General features: G+C 46.3%; 1 protein-coding gene across 3 annotated transcripts in view; it reads right to left on the bottom strand.

Moving 5' to 3' along the window:
* Positions 1 to 1,803: 1,803 nt before the first annotated feature.
* Positions 1,804 to 27,509, bottom strand: part of SYT9 (synaptotagmin 9) — a 171,999-nt gene continuing 146,293 nt past the window's right edge. The window contains exons 4-7 of one of the 3 annotated variants that reach the window (XM_075927824.2): positions 25,474 to 25,594; positions 16,839 to 17,010; positions 15,447 to 15,576; positions 1,804 to 4,691 (exon numbers count right to left, since the gene is read on the bottom strand). In XM_075927824.2, coding sequence (XP_075783939.2) covers positions 4,617 to 4,691; positions 15,447 to 15,576; positions 16,839 to 17,010; positions 25,474 to 25,594 — 498 coding nt within the window. In that variant the 3' untranslated portion in view covers positions 1,804 to 4,616. Of the gene's footprint in view, positions 4,692 to 12,104; positions 14,874 to 15,446; positions 15,577 to 16,838; positions 17,011 to 25,473; positions 25,595 to 27,509 lie in introns of those variants that run through there. The other 2 variants (XM_075927823.2, XR_012903592.2) reach the window with 2 other exon arrangements.

Genomic DNA, 27,509 nt, shown 5'->3' with positions numbered 1-27,509 from the left:
GACCCTCTCGGTGGTGCCCCCAGAATCTGTCATATTACAGTAGATTAAAGAGAAATATGACTAAGTGCTCTTTTTAATTTTTTTCTCTGTTGTGATGTCTGTAAGGAATCAGCTAGTTAATACTAGCTTGAGGGGCAGATGAGGATAGCTAGCACTTACTTCTACTTACAGTTAGGGAGGAAAAGCAAGTACTGTATGTCTATACATATAGGTTGTAGTCACTGAATTGTATCTTTCTCTCACCACCACTGTATAGGGCTTGTCCCCTTAGATTGTAAGCTATTTGAAGCAGAGATTGTATCTCTTTGTGTGCTACTATAGCCCCTGGCACAATGGTTCTCAAACTGTGGTCCATTGAACACTAATGGTCCATGGCTCAGCCGCCCCTTCCTCCCTCCCTCCCTCTCCCTGCAGCAGGGAACCTGCGCTGGCACTCCAGCCTTGCCAACCCCCACAAGGTTGGAGGACCATTGCTGGCTTCCCTTGTAGTGAAGAAGCAGAGCCAGGAGTAGCTCTGTGTGCTGCCACTTCTTCTCTCCTTCCCTCAGCTAGGGGAACAGAAGCACTCGGATGCACTGCCTGGAGGCTTTTCCTGCTTCTCTCATTGGCAGGAATCCAGCCAATGGGAGCAGCGGGAGGCAGTCCCTGGGGCACAGTGCCTGGGAACATTGCATAGTGTGAAAGCAAGTAAGTGCTCCCTGCTCCATATGCCTCAAACACACCCCCACCACCCTCATGCACTGTCTCTCATTGAGACCCATATCTCCACCCTGCTGCTGCCCCCTCTCCCATGGCCAGTCTCCTACCCCACTCTGCTCCTGCCCCCACCTTTGTTCCTGCCCCCTCCCTCCTGGCCACACAATGCACCTTCCCTTGTTCTTACCCCCTCTTCTCTGGCCAGACACCTTACTCCCAGCATACTCCTGCACCCCACCTCCCACCCAGACCTCACAACCTCTCTCCCTCCCTCCTACCCGGATCCTGCACCCTCATCTATGTCCCACTCACTGGCAACCCTGTCCTTCACACTGAACCCCTCATTTTTGTCCCCACCTCAGAGCCCAGGGGGAGTCCACAAAATCCACTAACTCTGGAACCCCAGAAAAGTAAATCTGGCCTATGGGAGGCCCTGAACCTCAGTCCTCCCTGCCCTTCCCCTGCACCAGGGGAGTGAGTTGTCTCAGTTGGGGGCCACATCAGTGAGGACTGGGGGGCTTGGGGAGTTTTTTTGCTTCTCACTGATGTGGTCCCCAAATGATTTTTCTGTGGATTAGTGGCCTCCGGCCCAAAAAAGGTTCCCCACCCCTGCCATAAATAAAGAAAACATTGAAACCTTTTGTGTTGGATATAAATCAATATTTTACTTTATTTAAAATGAAATTTGATAAACTAACATGAGAAAGGTAAATGCTTAATGTTTAATTTCAATTAATATTTCCTTTCTTATTAGTTAAATTAAACTGTTCTCCCTAGCTGCATCACTAGCAAAGTGGCTCACGTGTAATTATGTAATTAACAATGTGTTTCCATTAACAACTGGTGGTCTCCAGAACAGTTTGCATTGCACCACGGGCCAAAAGTTTGAGAACCACTGCCTAGCAAAATAGGGCTCTGGTCCTTGTTTGGATTATGAGTAAGTATGACGGGGCACGATCGCCCCACACTCCAAACGCCCCCATTGCCATGCTCTGCAGGGAGCGCGGAGCCTGGTTTGCCACTTGTGCTGCATGTTTGTGCGCCGCGGCACAGCTGGGCGGTGCCAAGACCTGGAGCGGGATGCCTCAGGCACGTTACGAGCACGCCAGGAATGACGCGAGAGGGGTGGGGAGGGTGGGGTGTGTAGCAGTGATGTCACAGGGATGGGTGGGCAGGAGAGACAAAGCGGGAGTTGCAAAAGGACATGGACACAGGAGAAAAGGGGAGATGAAGAAGGAGAGGACGGTCGCCATGAGTGAGTGGGAGGGAGAGTGGTAGGGCTCGGCCAACTTTGGTGAGCCATCTGCTGTGGTCGAGGAGATGGCTGGGAGGCGTGCGGACCTCCCCGAGCTGTAGCCAGGGTAGGAAGTAGCCCAGGGCGGGGATTCCCTGTTAAGGCCTGCGGGCTGACGAGTTACGGCAGGAATCCCCATCAGCTGGACAGGAACTTGTCTGTGCCTGTCCTTAGGGCTCTGGGACCCGTGAGAGAGGGTGGGTCCGGGTCCCCCTACCCCGTCTGCCAAGGGTGGGTGCCAATGTATGAGATATTGGAAGATGAGACTCTAACAGACTGCCGAAGGGGCAGGGTGGCCTGTGAAAAACTCTGAGCAGAGAGCCAATTAGGAAAGTGAGTGGGACCCCACGAGAGAGGGGGACTAGCCCGCTTGTTCACAGTAAGGATAGCATCAAGTTCAGGTTCTGCTCAGAATTCTTCTTGCATTCCTGGGCTTTTCCAAAAGTTGAAAGAGCAGTGTTATACAAAGCTGTTTTAAAATGACTTTCACTTGCTATTGTACAGCCACAGAATGTGTATTAATGTAAAGGAAACAGGTGGGCACAGATCTTCCAAATGGTGAGCTTGCTCGATGGATTCTTGTTCAGTGAGGTCCAACATGGGAGCTTTCATGCATGTGTAGAACTCTTACGGATGGGAATGGAACATTGCTGTAAGTGGATGTGGCCCTACGTGGCAGAGATGATTCATGCCTCTTGCCACTCGGCGGGGCATGATGTAAAGGGGAAGACATGTGATTGCCTGGTTTGTCTCATCTGGGAGGAACTTTAGTAACAACTCCCTGGGCCAGAGCAGCCAACCCTGCCATCTTCTGGAGGAGGGCTGTGGCCACAGGACCAGGGAGCACATGCCTCCGGGATGGTTGGGGCCAGCCCCAGCCTGGAATGAGCACAGGCCAGGGAACCTGGTCCCAGTGCCTTCCCAAGCAACCCAGCCCAGAGATCTCAGTGTTCTTGCCCCAGCAGTGTGGGAGAGCTCTGTCCTTCTCCCACCATGCTCCCTGTCGCCCCAGCGTTCTCTCTCTCCCTGGTAACTGGGCTTGGAAGGGAAGCAAAACAGAGCCACTTTTCACATTACTAAAGGGTGCTGCTCAGGGCTGCTGCCCTGTGCAGCGTGGTAGCTGCCTGAGTGAATGCCTGGCTAGGAAGGTGGCAGCAGCTTCTGCTCCGCGTCTGGGTCTCGCTGCCAGTGACAAGGGTTGACCGAGCTAGAAATGTGTGAGGGCAGGGAGGGGAAAGAGGGGATTCTGGCTTGCTCAGCCCCTTCCCCTAGTAAATGGGTCCAAGGGGAGACCAGAAACTGCCATGAGCCACACAGAGCCATGTCCCAGAGCAGTGGACAGGAGAAGCAGGGGGTCCTGCCCCTTCCACCTCCTTGCCTTGGCCCAGCTTCCAGGGACAGGGGTGAAACATGCCAGGGGGCAGATGCAGTGGGAGGACAGAGCCCCTCTTTCTTCCCCCTCAGAGCAGAAACCTGCAGGGGGGAACTTGACCCTGCATGCCTCTCTCACACATTGCTTGTGCTGCTAGATATAACTTGGCCATGCCAGTCTCCTAGTTCTACGCACTCTTTTCCATGAGTGTCTGCATTCTACCTCAGCGCAGATGGCAGTTTCTCTGCGCTGCGCTGCAAGCGCTGATAGAGAAGAGTAGTGGTCTAGTTAATTTCACCAAGAAAACCATACACTTAGGAAATGAGATACAAATCTGTAATATGGCGGGTATAGCCAAGTCAGCATGCCCTTCAGTTGCGCTTCACTCTGCAGAAGGCTGTTTGCTTTTCCTCTTTGATCCCCTTTAAGTGTGTGACTGTGTGTCTCTTATTTCATCTACAACATGCGCTCCATGCCCATTTTGTGTAAAAAAACAAATATTCAGAACTGTACGAGTGTTCCTGTTGATAAACACTGAATTAAAACATCTCTAAAAGTATTACCCAGGAGTTCTTTAAACATTCACTTAAACTTTAATATATAAATACAAAATAGGAATAAATACCAATTGCACAATGTCTTAGCAAGATTAGCTCTATATAAATAAATCACAGTACATTTACTTGTGTGTAGAAGAATGATATACTTTTTTATAAAATTAACAAAATTTAAATTGATTTACTTTATCCCTCAAAACACTACTGCAAAAGAACCATGTATGATCTCCACTAAACAAAGATAAGATCCACCTAGCTGAAAGAGCCCCGATCAAGATGTGGCTCCCCTTTCTAAAATTAGACATGAAACACAGACATACCAGGACTACTCATTGAACAAGAGCTAGTGAAGTAGAATACAATGTTCATGTGTGGTAAAATCAAAGATATCTCAAAACTATACTGGTCTGTTTACATACCTTTGCCATGAATATTTCAAAATAAATGACAACTGGCCACCATGCTACTGAACATAACATTCCAGTCATAGGGATGTCTGAGTTTGGCCAAAGGAAAAAAGGAACATAAAGAAATGGACAAAACAAACATCCCAGATGCTTACAGTCCCCTTTATGTTCTTCCCCTCTTGAGCCAGGTCAGTTAATTCTTAGTTAGCAGCTGAGATTGGTATTCCTGATGTTACTCTTCCTGGATGTGGTCCATCATTGCCATTTGGATTCCAAAATTTCATGTACCTTCATGGAGATGGAGGTCCTTTCAGAGAAGTGCAGGACCCTGGAGTGCTTCCAACTGTAGTTCCTTGCCCAACCCACTGTATTAGAAATCACCTTTTAATGCAATTCTTGAATAAAGTCAGCAAAGTCCATAAATGTCACAGTTCCATTTACACAGGATTATTTACACTTACACAACTTTGTTCACATGTTGTAAGTTTTGTCAGTTAATTAATGACAACAGAAAGAGAAAGTTTTCAATATCTGTTATATATCCTGTTCTGCTTTGTTTTCACCTGCACATGAGCTTTATTACATTCTACTGTATTATGGATTGCTCACTTTACTTTATTCAGGAAGAATGGCTCTTGCGCAAAAGGGTTTTTTTGCGCAAAAAGGAGCCATCTACACAGTGCTTTTTTGCGCAAAAGCCTCTTGTGCGAAAGGGATCCTAGGAGGAAATGCAAATGAGAGTGTGACATATGCAAATACGCGCTCCATTTGCATTTCCTATTGCGGAAGAGGATTGTAGTATAGACGTAACCTATGTATGCCTAAGACTAAGAGGTCAGCTATCAGAGACTGCAGTTTGTTTTCTGCTTTTCTCAAGCTCTCTTTTGGTAAAAGAGTTTGGCGGGGGGGGGGGAGGGGGGCACACCTTTGGAAGAAGTTCAAGTGCTTCTTTCTGGATTTTAGAAGAAGGGGTCTTTGTTTTACACTTGTTGGTGGCAGCAACGGGCATGAAACTGGTGGCGTTGGGGAGTTTTTGTAGGCAGAAGCAAGGTATTTAAGGTCTTTTGTGGGCCCCCACCTTCTACAGCTTGGAATGCAAGTGGGGACCTGCCTTGACAAGGACAATTCTGTCTACTTTAAGTTGTACTTTTTTCTCTTCAGTTGAAACACCAAATGTTTTAATAGTACACTAAACTGCACTGTATTTCTAAGTAGGTCAATCAATACACGATTTTAAAATTCTGACTTTTTTAATCAGTTGATGTTTTAAGCTTAAAAGCATTTCCAATAATTCTGTTTCTCGTTACATTTTGACATTGTTGAGTGGCATATAACTCATATCTCTTGGTTTCTGTCTTGAATAATAATTTAGATCTAGATCATCCTTGGTTTAAAACTCCTTCTAAATATACCTGTTTTTCAATTATACCACCTCTAAATGAGAATGACTCTCTTCCACTTGTCTTCCTATGATTCTTTGGATCTCTTTCCTTTCATTGCTTCTCTCTGGGATTGAGCGAACTTCTGCAGAAGACAGGGTGACTCTTTCTGTTTTCTCCAGTGGGAGTTGGATCAAGCCCCTGAGTAACAGTCTGTCACTACCTCTTTCATGTTTACTGCTCTTGCTATTCCATGGATCAGCTGAAATGGACAGGTACCATCATCTTAAGACACGTGCGTCTTCTCTGCTACGTGCCTGATTTCTGCTCAGGAAGCATCTGTTGCCCCAGCAATGGAGTTATATACACACTCATTCACTGTCAAATACATTAGGCCCACATTTACGGTTTGTTTTAGCAAAAGAAGAAACGTTTATATAAATCTTTTTAGTGCTTTGTAATTTCAATTTCAAAAGAGATTTTTTTAACATTAAAATTCATGTGCAGCAGTGATGTAGTGTCATTATTTTAAAAAGGGGCTTCTTAAAATATTCTCTTCTAACCTGCAACAACACGGGTGTACAGTGAAGGTGACAATCTTGTTGGAATGTGTTTGGGGAGGGAGCTTCCTCTCTTGAAATTATTGTACCTTCTATTTGGAGCAAATTGTTCCATTCAAAGGCAAATAAATAAAAAAATTAAAAAGGGTTGGACTTGGGATTTTTATGAGTTGTAGTGACAAATTACCTCAGGAGGAATGATTCAAAAAGGGGTCAACTATCTCAGGGTCAGGATAGTCACCCTAACTCTCCTGTTAGTTCTGTGGAAGAATTTAAACATGATCTCTAGGGTACACCACTTAGTATAGTGCTGCCCTGCAGAGTTGGAAACCCAAACACAGTAGCATTTTGTTAATGCGAGAGCACCACAACATGAAACTCACTGTTTTAGTGTATTTCATTATTCAAGCTAAGTGAAGTACAAAGGTAAACAGAAATTATAAATGGTGACACATCAATTATGAAAAAGGAAAAATGTTAATAATATTCACAGTGTGGTGCTAACAGACTGTGAGCAACTTTTATATGTTGCTACCCCCCAGTGTTCAGGCATCCTGAGCTGGATACCAAAAAGTCATGGGTTGTAATAAAATAAGTTGGGCTCTTTTTCTTTGTTTTCTGGTTTCCAAGAACTTTCTCCATAACTGAGCGAGCTAGAAACTCCCCTTAAAATAAAGCTGGGATTCTCATGTCATCTGTAGATTCCAAAAGCTCAGGCAGTTATACCTTTACTTTAGCAGGGCATTTGACATGGTCTCCCACAGTATTCTGGCTAGCAAGTTAAGGAAGTATGCATTGCATAAATGGACTGTAAGGTGAATAGAAAGCTGGCTAGACTGTCAGGCCCAACGGGTTGTGATCAATGGCCCAAAGTCTGGATGGTGGTTGGTATCAAGTGCAGTGCCCCACGGGTCAGTTTTAGGGCCAGTTTTGTTCAAAATCTTTATTAACAACCTGGATGAGGAAATGGATTGCACCCTCAGCAAGTTTGTGGATGACACTAAGCTAGGGGGAGAGGTAGCTATGTTGGAGGATAGGGCTAGGGTCCAGAGTGACCTAGAAATTGGAGGATTGGGCCAAAAGAAAACTGACGAGGTTCAACAAGGACAAGTGCAGAGACCTGCACTTGGGACGGAAGAATCACAAGCATTGTCACAGGCTGGGGACCGACTGACTAAGCAACAGTTCTGTAGAAAAGAACCTGGGGATTACAGTGGATGAGAAGCTGGATATGAGTCAACAGTGTGCACTTGTAGCCAAGAAGGCTAACAGAATATTGCAGTGTATTAGGAGGAGCATTGCCAGCAGATCCAGAGAAGTGATCATTCCCCTTTATTGAGCGCTGGTGAGGCCACATCTGGAGTACTGTGTCCAGTTCTGAGCCCCCCCCCCCACTACAGAAAGGATGTGGACGCATAGAAGAATATCCAGCAGGGGGCAACCAAAATGATTAGGGGGCTGGAGCATATGACTTATGTGGAGAGGCTGAGGGATTTGGCCTTATTTAGTTTACAGAAGAGAAGAGTGAGGGGGGATTTGATAGCAGCCTTCAACTTCCTGAACAGAGGTTCCAAAGATGATGGAGAAAGGCTGTTCTCAGTAATAACAGATGGCAGAACAAGGAGAAATGCTCTCAAGATAGTGGGGGAGGTCTAGGTTGGATATTAGGAAAAACCATTTCCCTAGGAGGGTGGTGAAGCACTGGAATGGGTTCACCAGGGAGGTGGTAAAATCTCTATCCCTAGAGATTTTTAAGTCTTGGCTTGACAAAGCTCTGGCTAGAATGATTTAGTTGGGGTTGGTCCTGCTTTGGGTAGGGGGTTGGACTCAGTGACTTCCTGGAGTCTCTTCCAAGCCCCATGATTCTAAGAGACACATCAAATAATGTGAGAATGGCAATAAAATAATGAGAACAGGAAAAATATTGAATATGTAACTTTTAGGTCTATAAGAGTGCTCCTTTAACATGTTGGAGATGCAAAGCAGTGTGAGTATTTTCATATCCACCATGAAGCTCTCTCTTCTTCTTCCCTGCCCTCCCTTTCTGTATTTCTCTGTAATACAGGTATTTTCCTTTCCACTGCAGCTACCAATCCTGGCACTATCCTGGGGGTTGTAGTGACAGTGGATAAATCACTGGACCTGACTGCTTTGCATTCGAAGCAGTGGTGGATGTCCTGACTTGTCCAGGGAATCAAATTATTTCTCTTATATGACCAAATTCATTGCCCCCCTGGGAGGTTTGCCTGAATAAGGAGAACAGGCTTTTGCCTGAAATGAGGTTCAAGCATGACAGACTAGAACAGTGTCACCATGCCACAGGCCCACAAATACCCAGGAGCCTCTCAGACAGCTTTTCCTGAAAGTCGAGCAAGACAGAAACAGACAGACATTCTTGCAAATTTTGGACCAGACTTGTAAGCATGTGCTCAGATCTACCTGCGTGTATTTGCATGAGCTCAGTTGTAAATCCAAAATGCCTAATGAACATACAAGAAAGTGTGTGGACACAAAGGAAAGCATCATTATGCATCAGTGCATCTTGCTCATACACAAATGCACACACATTTGCGTGTGTGTGTTTTAACATTAGGGTTTTTACTAAATCCTTGAAATTAAAGGATGCTAGAAAGGCTTTACCATTGAAGAAATAGTGAAAATATTTTTTTATCGCAGTGGTTCTTGTTCCTGGATGTGGTATTTTTAGTGTCGTACTGCCCAGATGTGTGATCACCTTTGAACATTTGTCAGCAATTATCACATAGTGGCATCTAAGGTACTCCATTTATTTCCTGTGCAAATTATAGAGGAAGGTCCTATGAAGTATCTGTTGGTAAATTAATTTAAAATGAAAACTTTTTGCACAAGAAACCTCTGTGCCACCTGTGATTTGCAACTTTTCTACAGAGGTGAACAAATCTTTTTTATTCAGTGTTACATATATATAACTAAGTGTATGTCTACACAGCAGTGTTATTTCAGAATAAATGATGTTATTTCAAAATAACAAAATGTGCGTCTACACAGCAAGCCATTATTTTGGAATCATGTCGAGCTGGAGGACTTCTTACTCTGGTTGTGTATCTTATTTTGAGTTTAGGGTGCTGTGTAGATGCACCCGAAGGCTTTGTCTACACTGCAGGCTTTTTGTGTAAGAAGGTTTTTGCGGAAGAGATCTTCCGCAAAAACTTCATGCACAAAAGCACGTCCACACCTCAAAAGAGCATTAGAAAAGCGATGTGCTTTTGTGCAAGAGAGCGTCCACACTGCATGGACACCCTTGTGCTAGAAAGTTCTGACTGCTGTTCACAGAATGGCCATCAAAGCACCTGTGTTTTTTGTGATAGGCTCTTTTTGCACAAGAAACCTCTGTTGCCCGTTCATACACACCTTTATGTGCAAGAACTCTTGTGCAAAAAGGAGTTATTCCTCATAGAAAGAGGTATACCTACACTGCAAAAACCCCTCTGTTCTGCCATTTTACTGTATATTTTCTTGTGCAAAAACGTGCTTGAGGTGTGGACCCTGTAGTGTAGACATAGCCTAAGAGAGAGCTGTTGGAAACTGATCAGTGAACAGCACATGAGGCTTTACAGATTATATAAAATGCAAATATAATCCTGTTTCTTGTTGGAGGAACATTGTGTCACTAAGATTGTCATACCTGTCTCACAATTGACCCACAGTAAGTAACTCCTTTAATTTCTTAGATTCTTAGTTCTTTGGGAAGGAACCATGTTAACTTTATGTTTTGTACAGGATGAGAGGGGACACCAGGACTTCTGGGGTCTCAAGCCATGAGCACAGTCTGAATGTGCAATGCCAGACAATCATGAAGAAATGTATTTTGCCATAATATCCATCACAGCATTCTGTTTTTGTTTGGAAAATACTGAATATAAGAATCAAACTGGTTGCTGCACCCAGCTGCAAATCACACTGCTTGCTGATTTCCATCACTATCAGGCATGGCGTTAAACCAAGCTATTCTGGAAACAGTGATGACTGAATGAATTTGGGCAATGCTAGTATCCCTACCAGTAATTTGTCGGCACCACCAAAGGTCTCTGGGTGTTGTTGATACTGTTAGACTATTTAAAACAAACCACTCATCACACAGTTAGAAACATCTGTTTGAAAACTGAGGATCCTATTTAGCAAATATTCAGAGTTCTACGGCTCTGCCTACAGAGGTTCTAGAAGCTTCTAGAACTTAACCTAATCCTGATTCAGGACCCAAAATTATATGTTATTTATATAAATATTTGCACAGCTTGGATGCTTTGGGCACCCTCTCCACTTGATTCCTGGGAATTACACATATACGCCTCTCTGTAGCTCAGATACATACAAAGTGACCCACATGAATGACCGCTGAATAGCTCAGCTGAGCATTGGCTTATAGTAGTGGTTCTCAAAGTGTGATCCATAGACCACTAGTGGTCTGTGACCATCTTGAAGGTGGGCTGTGGGCTCAGGGCTTGCCCTCCCCACACTCACTGGGGAGCCTGTGCTGACAGTCCAGCCCCGTGGCCCCCACATCTGTGAGGTTGAAATGCCAGATGCATTTTCTGCTGCAGAGGAGAGGGTGCTGAGCTTCATGGGCAAGATGCGGGAAGGAAGCAGCTCTGCATGCTGCTGTGCCCCTTCCTCCCGGCTGGGGGAAAGGCAGCATAGGAAACCGCTCACCTGGAGGTTTTCCTTGCTTCTTCCATTGGCTCGAATCATGGCCAATGGGAGCAGTGGGGGTGGTGCTTGGAAGCATTGGGAGGTACAGAGCCAGGTAAGTGCCCCCCATATTCCTCATGCCCAGATCCTGTACCCCCACCCCCTCCTGCACTCTCCCTCCCTCCAGGACCCCACACACTCCCCCTGCTGCTGCACCTTCTCTCATTCCTAGACCCCTCAATCCCAGTCCGCTCCTGCACCCTACCTTCTGAACAAACCCCACACCTTCACCCTCTCCCGCATCATTCTATCATCATAGGTGGTTGGCTAGAGGTCCGCACAAAGGTCTACATTGAGCTGGGTGGCCCATGGGCCAAAAAGTTTGAGAACCACTGGCATAGAGAATAGCAACAATATCAGCTAGATTCTGCCAGACTTCTCTTTTCTATAGACAAGATCTCTGCGGCCCATTGCCCTGGACGAGGGAACTATAGGTTAGATGGAAGGGCATGTATGACCTCTGCTAACAGACACTGTCATGCTGGTTTCCAGAGTTCCATGAGGGCTCTGGCAAGCCACTCGTGTACTTGTGTCACTAGAGCTAAGAACAAGGGCTCTGTTTTCCAAGTCCAGTTTACGTGGAGCAAAGTGCAGGGTTGGCTCTGGCCTGTTATGGACAGGCATAAAGTGTCACTGACAATGTCCCCTGTAAACCGTGCGGTTGTGCAGCCACTCAGGTGAAATTCAAGTTAGGGATGACAGACAGCAGGTAACAGAATAGGGGTATGTCTACACTACCACCCTAGTTCGAACTAGGGTGGTTAATATAGACAACCGAAGTTGCAAATGAAGCCCGGGATTTAAATATCCCGGGCTTCATTTGCATCTTGCCGGGTGCCGCCATTTTTAAAGCCCCAATAATTCGGACTCCGTGCCTGCAGCTACACGCGTCACAGAGTAGGTAGTTCGGATTAGGCTCTCTAGGTACACCTAGAGAGGGTACACCTAGAGAGCCTAATCCGAACTACCTACTCCGTGCCGCGTGTAGCTGCGGGCACGGAGTCCGAACTACCGGGGCTTTAAAAATGGCGGCGCCCGGCAAGATGCAATGAAGCCCGGGATATTTAAATCCCGGGCTTCATTTGCAACTTCGGTTGCCTACATTAACCACCCTAGTTCGAACTAGATTGGTAGTGTAGACATACCCTAGTTGACTAACTGCATGAATTCTTAGTGGTTAGTCAACCACTCTATGCTTCCCGGGGGCAGGGCCGGCATCCAGTGTGCTCCAGCCCCACTCCTGGGGAACCCCATGTCATCCTGTGCAGCTGCCTTTGTATCAGAGGCAGCAGCCCAGAGAGCCAGGTGAGAGCTGTTCCATGACTGGAGCCAGTTTAAAAACCAGCTCTCCTCTCGCACTGAGGCTGCTGGGGGGAAGGGAGGGCTGGCTGCAGAGAGAAGCTGCTTCAGCAACATCCAGAAGGGTCAGATGGCTCTGCAGAGCTGGTATTGGGGGGAACCAGCTTTTAAGCTGACTCCCACTGCCCCTCCCTTGCTGCCTCTGACACAGAGGCAGAGAGCGGGGGAAGAGGGAGCGGGAGGAGGGATGCAAGTAGTCGACTAGATTAACTGATAAGCTTAGCCAGTGGTCCTCCACCTTACTCCATGGGGCTAGAACACCAAGGGAGTGAGGTGTCTCAGTTGGGGGCCACATGAGTGAAAGTTTGGGGGTGGTGGCGGAAGGTTTTGTTTTGCTTCTCACTTGTGTGGTTCCCAACTGATTTTTCTGTGGTTCAGTGGCTACCAGCCCAAAAAAGTTTCCCTGCCCCTGCCATAAATAAAGAAAACATCAAAACCTTTTGTGTTGAACATAAATTAATATTTCACATTATTTAAAATGAAGATTGGTAAACTATCATGAGAAAGCTAAATGCTTAATCTGTTTAATAATTTAATTTAATATTTCCTTTCTTACTGGTTAAATTAAATGGTTCTCCTGAGTTACACCATTAGCAAAATTGCTTATAATTAGGTAATTAATGGTAAGTTTCCATTAGCAACTGGTGGTCACTGGAATGGTTTGCACTGAGCCAGGTGGGCCAAGGGCCAAAAAATTCGAGAACCATTGACTTAGACTTATCAGTTAATTGAGTAGTTGACTACTCGTTCACATCTCTAATTCAAATGCCACCCTGATGATTAGCCGAGCACTCACAGCTAAGTTTTGTTTCTACCAGTGGTGTACATAAAAATGTATTCCGCACATGAATGGGAAAGATTGGAGGAAACACTGGTCATTGATCATGTCTTCAGCTTCTCAGTGAGCCCAAAGCTTTGTATGTTGAATTCTGCCACCTTGCTTGGACTGTTTTCAGGTGCCGTCATCTTCCATTCCATTCATGCAAGCAGTTTGTGGGACCCATTATCAAACAAAATCAGATAAGGAGATGTGGTCCCAATAGGATGCTGCTACAGGGGCTTCCTGGAACGTGCTAGCTATCTACTAAAGTCATCTATTGTTGACACCTATAAATTAGCAAAACTGCCATATTGTTGTAAGCACTCACAATTATTTTCTAATCGACACAATATACATCGAGAGGCTGCCAACTGATCATACCTCTGCATAACTTCTGGGCATTATGGCTTGGCTGCTGGCTAGAAATATCCATTTGACAGGCCTTCCCATGCTTCTGTGCTGAGGGTTACAACACAGGTTGTTAACAGGCTACCATATTTATACCCATAAGCCTCTGGAAATGGATGTGAACATGTATCACCAGTTAGACAATAAATAGAATCATAGGACTCATGGCAGGACTACATATTATCTAGACCAGTGGTTCCCAACCTTTCTTATACTGCAAACCAGCAAACCCATTCACAAACTTCTGGTGGACCAGTAACATTTTATTTGAATATTTGCATAGCCATGAACAAGGCTTGACAATTACTGTAATCTACCAGCCCATGGCGAGTCTGCGCATGTGCAGCGTGCTGCAACGGCTGGCGAGTGGGGCTTGCTGCAACTTGGCGAGCCCTGGCCATGAATATGCAAAGATGCAAATAAAATGTTACTGGTCTGCCAAAAGCCGGGGCTCTCAGAGCTGCTGCAAAGAGCCGGCTTCAGCTCCGGCAGTCGTCACATGGCAGCGGCAGCTCTGGGGGCCAGGGCTAGTGTACAACCTGGCCCCCTGAACCTCTCAGTGCCAGCCGTAAACCTTAGACACCCCCCAACACCAGCCACTGACCCCAGAGTCTCCTGCACCCTCCTGGTGCCAGCCTCCAACACTCAGAGCCCCTCACGGCCAACCCCCATCCAAAATACCTCAGTGCCAGCCCCTACCTCTTAGAGCCCCCATCCCCAGTGCCAGCCTCCTGTTTCCAGAGCCCTACTGCACTCAACCCCAATACTCCCTCAGTGTCAGCTTCGTTCCCAGAGCCTCCCAGTGCCTGCCCCTGTAATCATCCATTACTAGCCCCAGACTCCCCAACCCGGATGCTCCAGTATTCCCCAGTGTCAGTCTCCTGCCTTTTACAGCTCCCCAACCCTTAGAGCTCCCTAGCACTAGCCCCACCCTGGAGCCCCCAGTGCCTATCCCACCCCCCTCACCTAGCCCTGTGCTGCCTTCCAGCCACTAGCTAAGCGCTGAATGATGCAACTTTCAGAAATCAAGAGATAGCTGTGTCTATGATGAATTTTTGTCTCATGAACCAGGATTAGTATTCCTTAGGGAGAGAAGGAAGTGAGTTAAGGGAGGAGTTAGAAGGATGTCTTTACCCCTGTGGACTCTCTGTGGACTGGCCCCTGAGGAAATGGCTAAGAAAGAGCTCAACAGGAATGCCAAATTTCTGCTGAATAGGTTAAAAGGGTGAGGAAGCCTCTTCGGCAGCCATCCATGCGCAGAAGGCCTGCATAACATTTCTGCTGTATAGGGCCCTAAATGAAGACAAAAGAAACACAGGAAGCCAATCATAACTTGAAGAGCTTTTCTGATTGTGCCGTTTCTTATTTTTACACTTACTAATCTCCAAGGACATTTTATTTTTTTTTAGTTCAATTAGACAGCCCTTTGGACATGCCAATGGAATGGAAATGAAGTATTACAAGAGAGTAAGTCATATTTTATCCAATATGGAAATGTAAAACAGCCTATTTATTTAATTTATTCTTTAACAGCTCTAAACAGATGGATATGTGTTAGCCAGCATACAGTGAAAGTTACTCAAAGTTTTATATGTTATAAAATCACCCTATACATATTGCCTGAATTTTAAGTTATAAACATAAACATTTGAAGCATTTTACATCCTGCTGAAACTAATAGGAGATGATTTTACTTCCATGCTACTTCAAGCTGTCTTTTAAAACTGAAGTTTCAAAGTCCTTTTATGGGTTTAGACTACAAACATGGATCCTGCTATTTTGTTCACAAAGATTTTATCCATCTTCTAGTTTCTCATTAAACAGCTTTCACAATTTAAGTAAATATACAGGAAATGGAAATCTTACCTCTGCAAGCGGATGCCAATGAGCAATTGGTTTCCGAGGATACGAGAGCATTTCATTCCAGTGGTCCCGGCCTAGACTCTCTGCATCGTTGCCTACTTGACACACTCCAATGACCTCATTGTGACCTACACTGTGAAAATGTGCCATAATATTTTTTTCTTAAAATTTTACATTTGGGAACAAATGCCATTTAAATTTTCTATGACAGACAATGATCTAGGATACTGGAAAAATTCAATGGGTGACACTACACAGGTTTGAGCTTTAGTTCTATATTTCTCAATAACCTAGATATGGTAATAACTTACTCTTTTATATCATGACATTAGTTACACATTCTGTGTGTGTGTGTGTTTTGGTTTTCTGTGGGTAAATTGACACTTGAACTTTTATTTTTCCACATTCCAATTTTAACCAACAGAAAAATTCATTAGCATTTGTCAAAGCAAAAAATGACACCTCATACTTATTTGGATTCCATTCCTCCCAAAGCATTGGAAATGTAAAGGCTATTCTGTGAAATGGGATATCTGAACAAATACAACTCCTACTCTAAAGCAATTAGGGTATGTCTACACTACCACCCTAGTTTGAACTAGGGAGGTTAATGTAGGCAACCGGAGTTGCAAATGAAGCCCGGGATTTGAATTTCCCGGGCTTCATTTGCATATTCCCGGGCGCCGCCATTTTAAAATGTCCGCTAGTTTGGACTCCGTGCCCGTGGCTACACACAGCACGAACTAGGTAGTTCAGATTAGGCTTCCTATTCCGAACTACTGTTACGCCTCGTGGAACGAGGTATACCGGTAGTTCAGAATAGGAAGCCTAATCTGAACTACCTAGTCCGTGCTGCGTGTAGCCGCGGGCACGGAGTCCGAACTAGCGGACATTTAAAAATGGCAGCGCCCGGCACTATGCAAATGAAGCCTGGGAAATTCAAATCCCGGGCTTCATTTGCAACTCCGGTTGCCTACATTAACCACCCTAGTTCGAACTAGGGTGGTAGTGTAGACATACCCTTATTTACCAACGGACTATACTGTTGACCACATTTTCAGAGGAAATCCGAGGAATGAATGTGATTTGTGCAAATGGCCATTCAGCACACAGACTTTTCATTTTGATAGGCAATCATTACAATTCTAGGAAATATGTATGCAAATTAGGCATACAAAATTATGGATATAATTCTGTATCTCAAAATCTAAGAAGGAAATGCTGTCTGATGGTATTGGAATTGTAGCCCTATGCTGAGACCTGCACAACAAAATATTTTTAATCCCACAAACTAAGAGAAAAACTATGAGAACTTGTGCCAATTTTTCACAATCTCTTGCCTCATAAAATCTTGCATAGTAGATCTGCATTCAGAAACAGATACAAGTATCTCACCGGTCATAATCCATAACTGCTATTGACAGGTTAATTTGGTCAATGTTTTCCGGAGGGACATCAAAGACTATGGCTTCATTGTAAACAGGATTAAGGGTATTCCTCTTGGTGGAAGTTTTCCTTTTTTTTAGCCGCCTTCCTTCGCACATTAAAGAAACCTTCACGTAGGGATCTGTGTGAATCATGATAAGCAGTTTTGTTGATTGTAAAATAAACACAGATGGAAAGCAAATGGAGTAACCTTAATTTATTCCTATGTCTATATAAATAATCTATTCACCAGTACCTACATTAGAATCTGAGCTCTTTCAGTAATGAAATGCCTGGGAGACACTGGCAGTTAAAAGGTCTTCCTTTTTGAATGAGTGTAATGAACAATTAGATGTTCATTCAGAAAGCTGGATTTTTGTATTCTGTCTAGTCTATGAATGTACAAATGTCCATTAAGACACAATATGGATCTCCATATCTGAAACCGTTTGCGTAACTAACTACACCTATAGCACAAGCAGAACCCCGACTCAGTGAGGGTATGTCTACACTAGCTCGTTAGTTCAAGCTAGATAGGCTAATGAGGGCAACCGGAGTTGCAAATGAAGCCCGGGATTTAAATATCCCGGGCTTCATTTACATCTTCCCGGGCGCCGCCATTTTAAAATCCCCCTTAGTCCGAACTCCATGCCCGCGGCTCTACGCGGTACTGAGTAGGTAGTTCGAATTAGGATCTCTAATTCGAACTACCGGCACTCCTCGTGGAACTCCTCATGGAATGAGGTGTACTGGTAGTTCGAATTAGAGATCGTAATTCGAACTACCTACTCCGTGCCGCGTATAGCCGCAGGCACGGAGTTCGGACTAAGAGGGATTTTAAAATGGCGGCGCATGGGAAGATGCAAATGAAGCCCAGGATATTTAAATCCCGGGCTTCATTTGCAATTCCGGTTGCCCTCATTTGCCTACCTAGCTCGAACTAACGAGCTAGTGTAGACATACCCTAAGACAGCACTCATGTTTGATGACATAAAAATACAGGTTCAACCTCTATAGTCTGGACTTCTGTAGTCTGGCAACATCTGTGATCCAGCATCCCTGGGGGTGCCCCTGGGCTGGAGCATGCCTCGGGGAAAAGCCGGGCCCTGTAATCAGCAACTCCTTCTTTGCCCTCCCAGAGCTTCTGGAATGCTGCAAATGGCTCATTTGCAGGACTCAAGCTCAGGGAGGGAGAGGGAGGAGTGGGGATGGGGGATCTTGAGGAAAGAGGCAGGGTAGCTGTGATGCCCAGCAGTGGGGACTGGGAACATAGCGTGGCAGCCATGGGTGTGCTCCCACAGGTTGTGCTCCTGACCTCTAGCCACAAAGCTCCACAGCCACCCTGTCTCTTCCCACAAACAACTCCCATGCAGTCCCGCCACTTGGTCAATGCCAGCTCCTTTGCTGCCAACCAGCATTGACCTACCCTGGTCTGACAGACTCAAACTGTAGTTCTTAGCACTTTAAAAAGTATAAGTTGAACCTCTTGAGTTCAGCAAAGTCCATAGTCTGGCATGCTTTTAGTTAGTCAGATGTTTAGTTTGTGTGTGGCCAAGTTTCCCATGGTCCCATAAAGTTAGTTACAGCCACCAGTCCTGGCTCACAGTGATCTGTTGGCAGAGGGATGCAGATTAGGCAGGTGGACATTGCAAATGAAGTGGGGGTTTAAATATCCCGCACTTAATTTGCATAAAAATGGCCACCGTTTTTGCCAACTCAGCACTTTGTCAGCAAAAAGCAGCAGTCTAGAGGGAGATGTGTTGAGAAAGAAAGCCATTTTTGACAGATCCCTTATGCCTCCTGCAAAGGAGGACAGAGGGATGCAGTCTAGACATACCCCTAGGCTACATCTACACTGGCCCCTTTTCCGAAAGGGGCATGTTAATTTTACAGGTTGTAATAGGGAAATCCGCGGGGGATTTAAATATCCCCCGCGGCATTTAAATAAAAATGTCCGCCGCTTTTTTCCAGCTTTTCTAAAAGCCGGAAAAGAGCGTCTACACTGGCCCCGATCCTCCGGAAAAAAAGACCTTTTCCGGAGGATCTTATTCCTACTTTGAAGGAATATTCCTACTTTGAATAGGAATCTTATTCCTTAAAAGTAGGAATAAGATCCTCCAGAAAAGGGCTTTTTTTCCGGAGGATCGGGGCCAGTGTAGACGCTCTTTTCCGGCTTTTCTAAAAGCCGGAAAAAAGCGGCGGACATTTTTATTTAAATGCCGCGGGGGATATTTAAATCCCCCGCGGATTTCCCTATTACGACCTGTAAAATTAACATGCCCCTTTCGGAAAAGGGGCCAGTGTAGACGAGCCCCTAGTGAATTCATCACTGGAGCCAACAACATAAGCTATCAAATCAAAAGGTCATTTTACTGCACATCCAGTAATTTGATCTATGCCATCGAATGCCGGCAATGCCTCACTGCTATATATACTGGACAAACTGGACAGTCTCTGCGAGAAAGAATCAATGGACACAAATCAGATATACTTAAAGGAAGCATACAGAAACCTTCAATCTTCCTAATCATTGTTTAAAAGATTTTCAAGTAGCTGTCTTGTCACAAACCAGTTCTACTAGCCAGATACACAGAGAAACATTGGAATTAGAATTCATCCACAAATTCAATTCACATGCTAATGGACTCAATCGTGATGAAAGTTGGTTGGGGCACGTTGAAGGTGCAAACAGTTATTTGTATAGACTCCTATGTCAGGAAGGATACTATCAATTGACTTTGATTCTTATCTGCTTCGTTTTAACTACCTAATCTTCAGATACTTACTGATTCCCTCTAGCTCCCTGTCTCCCATCCTCCTCTTTTTTCCCTCTCCCCTCCCCTTCCTCTCGCCTATTTATTTTCGGTCTGTACATCCTAAACTCATAACTCAGGTCATCTGAAGAAGTGGGCTGTGCCAATGAATGCTCATGATATCACCTACATGTTTTGTTAGTCTATAAAGTGCTACTAGACCATTTGTTGTTTTGTTCTCTTTGGGTATGTCTACACTGCAGCATTTTTCCAGAATAACGACCATTTTTCCAGAAAAACAATACTTGCGTCCACACTGCTATTGCATTGTTTCTACAGAAAGTTGAAAGAACAGGGGTTTTTACGATGGCAGTAAACCTCTTTCTGTGAGGAAGGCTTTTTCTGAAAAAAGTGTGTATGGACACAGAAGAGGGAGTTCTTTCAAAAAAAGAGGCCTCCAGGAAATAACACAGGTGCCCTGGTGGCCACTCCATCCAAACTCATCACAACTCCATAGCTCCTGTCTCCTGCCAGCTCTTAAAGTACCAGGAACCCAGGACAAGATTTGTGGCAGGAAGCTGGCCCTGGGAGTTGCACCTCAGCATGTGGCTCTGACTGCCACACTGCTGCTGAGCTATGACCCAGACACAAGCCCCCCGAAACCCCTCTGGCCCTCACAGGGCTCCCAGGACCCAGCAAGGGGCCAGAAGAGGAGTACGCCATCATGGTATGGGGCAGAGTTCCTGGCCCTCCTGGAGGTGTGGGGTGAGGAGGAGACCCTCCAGGATCTCTGCTCCCGACAGCACAATGTGGATATATACAGCTGGATGGCCGAGGCTTTGTCCATGAGGGGCCATCACCCCAGCAACCTCAAACAGGTGTGGAACAAAGTAAAAGAGCTCCGCCAGGGCTCCACCAGGGCCAGGGAGCACAGCTCTCGTTCCGGGGCAGGACCCCACCTCTGCCCCTACTACACAGAACTCCACTGCACCCTAGGGGGTGGTTCCCCACCCCTCGTCATCAACTCTGGGCTGGAGACACCCATCATCACCTGCCCAGGGCTCCCAGGTCAGGAGGAGGAGGAGGACAATGAGCAGTGGAGGAAAAGGAGACAGCCAGTACTGTCACCCTCAGCCAGGAGCCGGTACCCCCAGGGCCTGGATGTCTTGCAGGCATCCTCCGAGGGCGGGGTAGGTGCTCTTAGCTTGTTATACACACAAGGTAGGGGAGGCAGGTGCAGAGGGGATGGAGTGTGATCGTCACTTGGCCTTCTTCACCTGGGCATCGTGCTGCAATCCATGCATGTGGAAGCACGTGCAGCGCCAGTTTGCACAATGAGGCCCAGGAGGCCACCATGGAGCACCCCCAGGCTCCTACTCACGGGCTCTGGGGAGGCCAAAGACATGTATGACCCCCTGGGGATGCCCTCCCACCACTAGCCACTGCTGGAAGCAGTCTGGGGACAAGGGCATACATACAGCTGCGCACTCACTGAGGCACACGGGCATGCCTGCATATGCGACGTGCCACCCACTCCCACAGACAGTGCTGCCAGGCACAGGTGTGTGTGCGACCCCCATGTCAGGCCAGGCTGCTCCAGTCCTCTCTCCTATCCATGGGATCCCAGTGTGGATGGACACTTCCCTTGCCTGCTTGTCTGTGGGCCGGGGTAGAAAGCAAGGTCCCCTGGGCACCTCTGGGCCTCTGTGAGGCAGGGCCTACTATGCAGGCCACACATGGTCTTGCTTCTGGGATATTACCATCCTGTGGCCCGAGGACTGTTGCTCACAGCTCAGAGGAGGGCATGGCCTCAGGAACAGTGTCTGCATGGATGACTGACCATGTCTCCCTCTTTATTCTCCACAACCAAACCAGCCATCACTGAGGGACGATCGCCACCAGCTGAGGCAGCCGCCTGACTCCGGCGGAGCCACGAGCACTGGAGGATCTCAGAGGACCTAATGAGGGAGCACGTGGCCATCCTCTGGGATGCTCAATGGTGGACCCAAATGAGGGCTGAGCTGGTGCAGCAGGGCCAAAATATGTATGACACGATCCATGAGATGATGGCACACCCAGCTCTTGTCCTGCCCTCCCTGCCCTCTCAGACCCTCTGCAATGCCTATGCTCCCTCCGTTTCCCCCTGCAATGCCTGACTCCACTCCAGCCCCCCTCCTTCCTACCTCTCAGACCCCACCCGCCCCCGAAGTTGCCGAGATCCCCGGACCCGAGGCGGCACTTCTAGCCAAATCACATGCCACTCCCAGCCCTGAGACCCTCCTCTTCCCTCAGGTTTTGAGTCGCCATACTCCCCAGTTACTTTTATTGAAAAAGAAAATACAAAGTTATGTTTTGAAAACCAAACCATTGTTTTTGATTGACTGTACAGGGAAGGGGAGAAGGGAAGAATTGTTGTGGGAAAGGCATAGGGGACAAGGCACAGGCCCCTAGTGGGGAGGCCCTAGGGAGGGTTACTGGGGTCCTTGAGAGAAACTCTCCTTAAGGGCCTCCCGGATGTGCACCCCCACCTAATGGGCCTGGTGGATTGCAGCTGTGTGCAGCTGCTCGAAGGCCTTTCCCTCCCGGCAGACCTCTGCCCTTCACTCTGGGTATGTCTACACTACCCTCCTAGTTCGAACTAGCGGGGTAATGTAGGCATACCGCACTTGCAAATGAAGCCTGGGATTTGAATTCAAATCCCGGGCTTCATTTGCATAAGCGGGGAGCCGCCATTTTTAAAACCACTCTGGTTCGAACCCCGTGCAGCACGGCTACACGGGGCTCGAACTAGGTAGTTCGAACTAGGATTCCTATTCCGAACTACCTAGTTCAAGCCCCGTGTAGCCGCGCTGCACGGGGTTCGAACCAGCGGGGTTTTAAAAATGGCGGCTCCCCTCTTATGCAAATGAAGCCCGGGAAATTCAAATCCTGGGCTTCATTTGCAAGTGCGGTATGTCTACATTACCCCGCTAGTTCGAACTAGCGGGGTAGTGTAGACATACCCCCAGGTAGGAAGGCCTCCCCGTTCCTCTCCACAATGTTCTGAAGAATACAACATGCAGAGAGTACCTCGGGGATGTTGTGTTCCTCCACACAGAGGTGGGTCAGGAGGACCGTGCCTTCAGGCCTCCAAAGGCACATTCCAGCTGGATGCGGGCCCTGTTTAGGTGGGCATTGAATCGGTCCCTGCTTGAATCCAGGTAGCCAGTGTACGGCTTCATGAGCCACGGCATGAGTGGGTAGGCCATGTCCCAGACAATGCATAGTGGCATCTGCACGTCCGCAGCCCAAAAGTCATGCTGTGGGAAGATTGTGTCATCCTCCAGCTTCTCACAGAGGCTAGAATTCCTGAAAATGTGGGTGTTGTGAGCCCTGCCCAACCACCCGACAAAAATGTCCAAAAACTATCCATGGTGGTTGACCAGAGCCTGAAGCACCATCAAGAAATAGCCCTTTCAGTTGATGTATTAGGAGGCTCAATGTTGTGGTGCTCGGATGGGAATATGGATTCTATCTAGGGCAGCTCCGCAGTTCGGGAAGCCGAGGGCGGCAAATTCAACCATGATGGGGTCCAGGACTCCCAGGCGGATGACCCTGCACTGCAGGATAGAGTTGATGTCTCTCACCACCTGCAGAAGGAGACAAACATACACACAAAACAGAGAATGAGAGGGGGTGCCTGAGCCCTTGGGAGATCCCCTTCCCCCACATTCCTCCCACCCTCAAATACCCCAGAAGCCATTCCCTATGAGGTTCCCCCCCAGCAGCAGGGCTGTGTGAGGATGGGATGGCACAACCCCCCGAGGATGGGGTTTTGCCCCCACCCTCAGCCCATCTCCGCACCCTCCACCCCCTTTCCCTAGGGTCCCCCATTCCAGTACTTCCCTCTCCCCCAGGGGCTGCAACCCAAGAGTGCCTTACCTCCATGAGGAGGGCCCCAACAGTGGACCCTCCCATGCCGAACTGGTTGCCCACAGAATAGTAGCTGTCTGGTATGGCAAGCTTCCAGTTGGTGATGGTGACCCACTTCACCAGACGTATGGCGGGTTGTATCTGGGTGTCCCATCGATGGAGGGCAGGGGCGAGTCAGGCTCACAGCTCCATGAAGGTGGCTTTCCTTATGCAGAAGTTTTGGAGCCAGTGCTGGTCATCCCACCACTCCATGGCCAGCCGGTCCCACCAGTTGGAACTGGTGTCCAGCCGCCAGAACCGTCTCTCCACTGTGGGGTGCAGTTGCAAGGGCCTTGCTCCAGGACACAGGCAGAGGGTCTTGATGATAAGCTCGGTGTTGCGCTCCTGCAGGGCCATGAAGGCAGCCTGCACAAACTGCTGCAGAAACTGCAGTATAGCAGTGAGGAGCCATTGCAGGCCCAGAGGCAGCTCCGGCTCCATGGCAAGGAGTGTGCTGTGGTGTCCAAACGCTGGGCAACCAGAGCATGCACTGCAAATACTTTGCTGTCCCTCAGGGTATGTCTACACTACCACCCTAGTTCGAACTAGGGTGGTAATGTAGGCAACCGGAGTTGCAAATGAAGCCCGGGATTTGAATTTCCTGGGCTTCATTTGCATAAAGCCAGGAGCCGCCATTTTTAAATGTCCGCTAGTGCAGACTCCGTGCCGCGCGGCTACACGCGGTATGGACTAGGTAGTTTGGACTAGGCTTCTCACGAGGAGTAACGGTAGTTCGGACTAGGAAGCCTAGTCCGAACTACCTAGTCTGTGCCGTGTGTAGCTGCGCGGCACGTAGTCCGCACTAGCGGACATTTAAAAATGGTGGCGCCCGGCTTTATGCAAATGAAGCCCGGGAAATTCAAATCCTGGGCTTCATTTGCAACTCCGGTTGCCTACATTACCACCCTAGTTCGAACTAGGGTGGTAGTGTAGACATACCCTCAGAGAGGTAGGCAAGCAAGCAGCAGAAGCTAAGAAACGGCTGTCCAGGGGAGACCCTTTAAGCTCGAGCCTCAGCTAGCATTAGGCAACAGCACCCAGAAGCAATTGCTGACCTAATGCCCTGCCTGAAGTGCTTCCGGGTGGCCTTAAATGCAAGATAGCATCCAGTCAGTGTGGGCACCATCTTTCGAAATACCACATCGCTTTTTTGTTGCGCTTTTGCTGTGTGGACGCTCTTTCAAAATAAGCTTTTCCGGAAGATCTCTTCTGGAAAAGCTTATTCTGAAAGAAGCTTGCAGTCTAGACGTAGCCTTTGCGGTACAATTAAATCTGTGAGTATAGTAGAAGATTGCCCCATCTGGGGCACCTGTTTCACTGTAGCTCTTTCTGACAGTATTATACCTTCTATTCTCTTTTCCAGTAGATTGAATAAGACACCTGTGACCCTTTTGTAGCAAAATCCCAAACTGATTTCATTTTGTTTTCATTACTGATCATGAAAATGACTGCTAAAATGGATCAGTGAGCTTCATAAATTAGGCTCAAGCACCATTTGTATCAGATTAATGGCTGCTGAACTTCTCCATTGTCAGCGTTGGTTTATACTCTACCTAACATATACTTCAACAAATAGCAAACAGTGCAAAATCAAATGTTGTAGCTATAATCACAGCATGTTCAACTGTTAAGTATTCAAAAACTAGGACCTCAAAATTCTTGAGGTCTTTAAGACGATAATCTTTGGGTTCTTTTATTTTGCCTTTTAGTTTTTGAGCCTTTAGGGCTCACATGGTTTAAACTGTTATTTGCAATTAGGATGTTTATTTTTTATTAAATCAAATGACTCCAATTACTTTAAGAAAAATGCCAAATATCAGAAGGGTTGGAAACTACACCATTCCTCTAATTCAAGGGTGAGGTGGTGAAATTGCAATATTCGGCATGAAAGAAATTCTTACCTGATGCTCCAGTTATGTCCATTGCCTTTAAATTCCTAGCCTTTATTATGGTAATAGTTAATCTACCAGCTGTTGGAAGGTAGCAGAGTGAGAACATCAAGTCACCAAGATCCACATTGTCCTGTTAAAAAAAAAAAGTTTGTGAAGCAATAATAAAACAGTCCCTCTCTTTCTCTGCCTAGACAGGCACACAGTGACATACAATAAAGTATTTGTTTTCAGGAGCTCAGGCTATTCCAGAGAAAGCTTAATTCTCACTTGTAAAGCACTCAGCAGGAAAATGACTCACTGTATACCAAGGTTTGCCCAAGCTGTTGTTTATGGGCAGAGATCTGACACCAGCAATAGCATGTCAGTAGTGAGACAGGAATGGTGTCCTAGTGGAATTTACCCTAACAGGCTCTGTGGGAGGAATAGTAAATAGACAAGGTATGATGAGGCTTCATTCAATGAAATCCCCCCTCTGCTAAAAGCAGAGTAAGACTTTTTCACTCCATGTTTCCAGGAGCTTCCTTCCCCCTTAGCTGGTGCACTGACTGCAGCTCTTTCCTGTTTCAAGTCACCAGGTACCATCTGGGTATTAAAAAGACAGCTGAAGAAATCCATCAGATCCCAAACCATAGGTGACTCATGGTAGAAGTGGAGAGATGTAACAACCTCCCTGTGCCTCTGCCAACATTTTAATTTCTAAATGGGGTGCTGCCTCATCACACCCCCTCTTCCAGTTCCTCTGGATGGCCCTCCCTGCATCCCCTCCCTGGCAGGCACCAGTAACCTATGTCCCAGATGTAAATATTAGGGAACAAACACTATTTTGTCTACCTGATCACACAGGAACAATAATAGTAGATTTGTTTTATCTAGCAAAATGCTTCATCCACTTTGGACCAACCTGCCAACATTAGAAACATTTCAGTAAGGGATGATGTATAAGAGCATGTGGTAAGGCACACCTTTTCCCTTAAGGCAATGGGGGCCAAGTCTTTTCTTGCTGTTTCTTTCCTTCTTTTTTTGGAAGGGGGGACTTTCATGAATAGACGCTATATTAATTTACATGACCTTTGGTTGTGATAGTAAGAAGATGTAAGAGTTGTGACAGGTGAATTTTGTAATCGAGGGGGAGAGGAGGGAATAGATTCTAGGGAGAAAAGTAGGATTTGCTTTTTAAATCTTTGTAATAGATTAGATTTAAGGCAGCTTTCCCAAGAGACAGAGTAGGGAAAAACGTCAATACTTTTCTGAAAAATATACTTGTTCATAAGTTAATGAATATTTATGGGCACCAGTAGATACATATTTGTTTTGTAGTTGTGGTATCTGTGAAGAATCTCAGAAAGAACTTTTAACATTGTATTTAGTACTTCTATTCCATCAAGTTTTTTAGTCTGGAAATGCTTTTTGTCTGTTTTACAGTTTTGGTACCAGTTTAAGTAGATGACATACGTTTTAAATTGAAGAAAACTCTATATTTTTTATAGATAATTCTGATTAACTGGCAAGGTGATTTTCTTTGATTAATAATGTCTTCTAATGAAGCAACCCTAGAGATCTTTTTTCCTTTTTCCTTTTGGATTCTCAAAGAAAAATTTTCTATTTATAGATACACTGTTTACTGAAAAAGATAGATGTTTAATCTGCTGAAATAATGCAGGTTCATTGTTAGCAAGCCTATTTCTAGTAATATTCCATACAAGTTGTTTCCCCCCCTATTGTGACATATTTATGTTATAGTAATACCTACAGGCCTCAAGCAAGGTCAGGTCTCATTGTGCCTGACTAAAAAGCAGGACAAAGAATGGGAATGGAACAAGTGGTGCAAGGACTTCCCAAGATCATACACAGCAGTGCAGTCACAGTTCAGGTCTCTTGAATTCCAGTCCAGATTCCTATCTGCCCTTCTTTTTTCCCTTCTTACTATAACTCTCTCTTCTTTCAAGGATTGTGTTCAAATCTATTGCTAAGGTTCCTTAGCCTTTAACCGGTTATAGCTACCTTTCAGAATTAAGAAGTTGACAGACAAGAACTAGTTAAGAAGC

Source organism: Pelodiscus sinensis, chromosome 5 (assembly GCF_052426305.1).
Source record: "Pelodiscus sinensis isolate ZL-2025 chromosome 5, ASM5242630v1, whole genome shotgun sequence".
Classification (NCBI taxonomy): domain Eukaryota; kingdom Metazoa; phylum Chordata; order Testudines; family Trionychidae; genus Pelodiscus; species Pelodiscus sinensis.
Note: the sequence above shows the minus strand (reverse complement) of the source record. Positions and strands in the feature narration are given on the sequence as shown.